This window comes from Pinus tabuliformis, chromosome 1_2 (assembly GCF_031772625.1).
Source record: "Pinus tabuliformis cultivar Carrire ecotype Pingquan chromosome 1_2, CPIR1, whole genome shotgun sequence".
In the NCBI taxonomy this organism is placed as follows: domain Eukaryota; kingdom Viridiplantae; phylum Streptophyta; class Pinopsida; order Pinales; family Pinaceae; genus Pinus; species Pinus tabuliformis.
In genome coordinates this window covers 941,788,977-941,794,356 of record NC_142298.1, presented here as the reverse complement: position 1 = coordinate 941,794,356, position 5,380 = coordinate 941,788,977, and the positions used below count along the sequence as shown (strand labels likewise).

At 35.3% G+C, this 5,380-nt stretch overlaps 1 protein-coding gene and 1 pseudogene across 2 annotated transcripts; both read right to left on the bottom strand.

Annotated features, from left to right (window-relative positions):
- Positions 1-509: 509 nt before the first annotated feature.
- LOC149209051 (CCG-binding protein 1-like) lies at positions 510-2,921 on the bottom strand (annotated as a pseudogene). Its single transcript, XR_016253077.1, has 3 exons — positions 2,768-2,921; positions 1,206-1,279; positions 510-877 (listed from the first exon to the last, which is right to left on the bottom strand). The product of XR_016253077.1 is annotated as a CCG-binding protein 1-like (transcript).
- Positions 2,922-3,710: 789 nt separating this feature from the next.
- Positions 3,711-4,479, bottom strand: LOC149209050 (CCG-binding protein 1-like). Its single transcript, XM_089394199.1, has 2 exons — positions 4,405-4,479; positions 3,711-4,077 (listed from the first exon to the last, which is right to left on the bottom strand). The coding sequence occupies exons 1-2, from the start codon at positions 4,408-4,410 to the stop codon at positions 3,739-3,741; spliced, it is 345 nt and encodes a 114-aa protein (XP_089250325.1). The 5' UTR covers positions 4,411-4,479; the 3' UTR covers positions 3,711-3,738.
- Positions 4,480-5,380: the final 901 nt, after the last annotated feature.

The following is a 5,380-nucleotide window of genomic DNA, read 5'->3' as shown; positions in this document are numbered from 1 at the left end:
AAACTAACTTAAGGACAGTCTGTGGACACCAAAATCTAATTTGCCAAATTAAGAATTCCCCCAGAAACCAACAATTAAACAAAGTGTTGATTAAGAAGAGTGACTTCAATCATATGGTAGCATGGATAGCTAATTCACATATTAAATACTCATAATTCAAATATGAGGCATGAGTGTTCGGCTTTTATTATCCAGTGAAGAACAAACAATGAAACCAGAATAATTTACTCACAATATGCTCTACTCCATTCCTGGTGGAGCACAAATCACATTTAGAAAAATGTATCGTACATATAATATTTACATTAGCCATAAACAGTGAAGGCTCTTAGAAAACTGCATTCAACTGCTTTCTTCCTCCCAAAGTACACTGGGAATATATAGGAAACAGAGTGGACCGAGATCATAATGAAATGAAAGTAGAGGCCTACTTATTGTATCTTACAAATGACCTGCTGGAGGTGACGAGTGTCACAAACTCGAACACAATTCAAAACATACAAATAGTTTCACTCTCTGGATGAGGTAAATATCGAAAATCGTCTCAACATTTTTGTATAGGGTAAATCAGGAATCTTTTCCCTCTCCTCTTCATCCAGATCTTCCTGGGATTTGGCAATTCATTTGGTTGAATGAAAGGATGTTCTTTTGGTGAATTGGCATCACTAACTGGAGAACTGGATGAAGTCATTGGGATTTTTTCTTTGCTCTGAGCCTCATTTTGCAGCTTTGGCATTTTTGCAATCATGCTTACATTGTCAATGAGAGATTTGACGCCCCCTGATTGTCTCACTAATTTTTCCATTTGTTCCAAGGGCTGACAGTCAGAGATTCCAACCTCTGAAGATGAAACATTACACAGCTCCTCAGATTCCTCCTGCAAATTTTACATTTTATATTCTCGTTAAACACATTAGAATGTGTATCTAGCTCATAAGGCTAGCATTCCAGATCTTTTTTACGTCTGTGCTATATTTCAACAATTTTCAACCAAGAAAAATATATAAAAGCTGATACAAGCTCTTCATTTGCTGATCAAAATTCTTGCATCACTATAAAAATTGGGAAAGTTCACCAACTATTTAGGAAAGCGTGTAGTTCCTTAATGCTTTTCAACTATTCTGATATAATAATCACTTCTTACATCTGGCCTCTTACTCTTACATGCTAAACAGGACAAATATCAATGCTTATGAAAATCAAACCTTCATCTTCTCAAATTCAAAAAATGTCTCCCAGCAGCTGAATGATTCCTCGCCTTCTAGAGTTGAACATCGCTCTACAGAGAAAATTTAAGTTACTTTAACTGGACTTGGATATATCAACCATAAAAAGAAATCAAGAATATGCTCATCTCAGCAATTGTAGAAGATTCAAGTACAAGAAATTTGCACAATCTCGAAGTAATAATTCAGTCCTAGGCAAAGTAGTCCAATAGGTCTTCATCAATCTCAAATTTGAATTTTAGAAGTATCCATTTACTAACGAAGTTCCATTCAACATAAATCCATCTTAACTCTTTATTTGGAAAAGAAACCATTACACTAGCAGCTCAACGTAACTTATATAAAAACTTGTGCTCTTTTGTTGTGAGGTCCAACAGAGATATCAGTGTCAAATCTTAATTTTGAAATAAGTACTCATTCACTTACCAATTTAAGATGTTCCAAGTACCATAAATCTAACTTAAACCTGAATACAGGGATCAAAAGGCAATTAAACAACAATTAATAGATCCAGGGTTTATATATATCCTATTTGTTTTTGTATGGATAGGACCATTATGAACACAAAGACATGAAGAAATGACATCTTCCCCATCAGGGCATTAAAGCACCTCATTTCTCTTTGATACTGGCATCACTAACAATGTCAGTGTCATATTCTGTAGGTTCTTTCTAGTTTGTAGTTGTATTTATGTGGGATGGTTCGTTCTTTCTAGTGTGTAGTTGTATTTACTATTTATGTCGGATGGTTAAACCAATTGAAGTAACTCTCAAAGTTATGATTGTTATCTATGTGATATTAGAAGATATTATTACAGTGGCATATCCATATAATGGAATTTCATTCAAAAGTCATTAAAAGATAGACACGCGTTTCATATGATATACCCCATTTACAAAGACTTCGTTATCCCTCTTTAGGGAAAGATCCTGAAAGACCAACCCTTCATATGGTTGGCCCTGGAAGATCTTACAGGAGAAGTTAAAAGTAAAAGGAATCCTAAAAGGTCTTAATCATAGTTCAAGGCAAGGAAGTAGGTACGCAATAGCGATATATAGAGACAACAGAACATAGACACTATCTTAGCCACTGTAATTCATATAGTTGCAAAATCTAGGTAAATTCCCCCACAAATTATAAATAGCCTAAGATTTTAAATACCTCTTTTAGAAAGGTTGGTCTTGAGAGGTTAATCCACCCACATCTTCCTACAATCAAATTTTGAATTTTAGATCCCAAATATTGGTCTCTTAAGTTCTGAACATTGTTTCTGAAAGAAATTCATTGATTTCCCATAGATGTAAACTGAACCATGTGGTTCAATCATATCAGAAATGCATAGGTCTCAGAACACAGTTTTATCTAGCCCATTCATTCATTCAAGAGACAGAAGATACCAACTAATCCGTAATCACATTTTCTGCTTTCTTCAAGGAGGAATTTTTTGAGTGCAGCCCATTGAATGTAAAGGCCTCAGAATATAGTTTGATCTAAAGCATGCATTCATTGAACATACAAAACTGAGAAGATACCAACTTACCCATAATGGCCTTTTCTGCTTTCTTCAACAGGCGAGGTTCCCTTACTCCCCTAGTAATCTTGTCCCTGCTGAATGGCTCAAGCTTGGGTGTCTGAGCAGTCTGATGAGATGGACTCTCAGATTTCTGGTCTGACATTGCAAGTATCTGATTCATATTGTTGCGATACTCAGCTTCACATGGTCACGTCTCCAATCATGATCAACCATCAAGGCTATACTCTTAATCACTCACTGGATTGAATACCCTATTCAATCACTAACATATAAAGACAGGCCTCATAAACACCTAATAAGGTATTCCTATGGCCTCTTATTGAATCAAGGATAGCTTGAATTTAGCCACATTTTCTACGACAATCAACGGATGGGGGGCCTTAGTTTGAAGAAGCAAATATCCCATTAACATAATCCACGATCCCTAAATGGAAATGGAAACTAACTTAAGGACAGTCTGTGGACACCAAAATCTAATTTGCCAAATTAATAATTCCCCCAGAAACCAACAATTAAACAAAGTGTTGATTAAGAAGAGTGACTTCAATCATATGGTAGCATGGACAGCTAATTCACATACTGAATACTCATAATTCAAATATGAGGCATGAGTGTTCGGTTTTTATTATCTAGTGAAGAAAAAACAAAGAAACCAGAATAATTTACTCACAATATGCTCTACTCCATTCCTGGTGGAGCACACATCACATTTAGAAAAAAGTATCGTACATATAATATTTACATTAGCCATAAACAGTGAAGGCTCTTAGAAAACTGCAGTTAATTTCTTTCTTCCTCCCAAAGAACACTGGGAATATATAGGAAACAGAGTGGACCAAGATCATAATGAAATGAAAGTAGAGCCCTACTTATTGTATCTTACAAATGACCTACTGGAGGTGACGAGTGTCACAAACTCGAACACAATTCAAAACATACAAATAGTGTCACTCTCTGGATGAGGTAAATATCGAAAATCATCTCAGCATTTTTTTATAGGGTGAATCAGGTATCTTTTCCCTCTCCTCTTCATCCAGATATTCCTGGGATTTTGGCAATTCATCTGGTTGAATGAAAGGATGTTCTTTTGGTGAATTGGCATCACTAACTGGAGAACTTGATGAAGTCATTGGGATTTTTTCTTTGCTCTGAGCCTCATTTTGCAGCTTTGGCATTTTTGCAATCGTGCTTACATTGCCAATGAGAGATTTGACGCCCCCTGATTGTCTCACTAAGTTTTCCATTTGTTCCAAGGGCTGACAGTCAGAGATTCCATCCTCTGAAGATGAAACATTACACAGCTCCTCAGATTCCTCCTGCAAATTTTACATTTTATATTCTCGTTAAACACATTAGAATGTGTATCTAGCTCATAAGGCTAGAATTCCATATCTTTTTTGCGTCTGTGCTATATTCAGCAATTTTAGACCGAGAAAAATATATAAAAGTGGATACAAGCTCTTCATTTGCTGATCATAATTCTTGCATCACTATAAAAATTGGGAAAGTTCACCAATTATTTAGGAAAGCGTGTAGTTCCTTAATTCTTTTCAACTATTCTGATATAATAATCACTTCTTACGTCTGGCCTCTTACTCTTACATGCTAAACAGAACAAATATCATTGTTTATGAAAATCAAACCTTCATCTTCTCAAATTCAAAAAATGTCTCCCAGTAGCTGAATGATTCCTAGCCTTCTAGAATTGAACATCGCTCTGCAAAGAAAATTTAAGTTACCTTAACTCGACTTGGATATATCAACCATAAAAAAAATCAAGAATATGCTCATCTCAGCAATTGTAAAAGATTCAAGTACAAGAAATTTGCACAATCTCGAAGTAATAATTCGGTCCTAGGCAAAGTAGTCCAATAGGTCTTCGTCAATCTCAAATTTGAATTTTAGAAGTATCTATTTACTAACGAAGTTCCATTCAGCATAAATCCATCTTAACTCTTTATTTGGAAAAGAAACCATTACACTAGCAGCTCAACGTAACTTATATAAAAACTTGTGCTCTTTTGTTGTGAGGTCCAACAGAGATATCAGTGTCAAATCTTAATTTTGAAATAAGTACTCATTCACTTACCAATTTAAGATGTTCCAAGTACCATAAATCTAACTTAAACCTGAATACAGGGATCAAAAGGCAATTAAACAACCATTAATAGATCCCGGGTTTATATATATCCTATTTGTTTTTGTATGGATAGGACCATTATGAACACAAAGACATGAAGAAATGACATCTTCCCCATCAGGGCATTAAAGCACCTCATTTCTCTTTGATATTGGCATCACTAACAATGACAGTGTCATATTCTGTAGGTTCTTTCTAGTTGTAGTTGTATTTATGTGGGATGGTTCGTTCTTTCTAGTGTGTAGTTGTATTTACTATTTATGTCGGATGGTTAAACCAATTGAAGTCGTATACGTTTAAAACAAGGTGCCTCATCAAGCATTGGACAACAAGACCCCATAAGAAGTGTTCATAGGTGTGAAGCCTGATGTTATCCATATCCATATTTTTGGCTGCCCCGTATACTTTCATCTGCCGAAGGACAAAATAAACAAGTTGGAAGCCACAGGAAGAAAAGGTACGTTTTTAAATTTATTAAC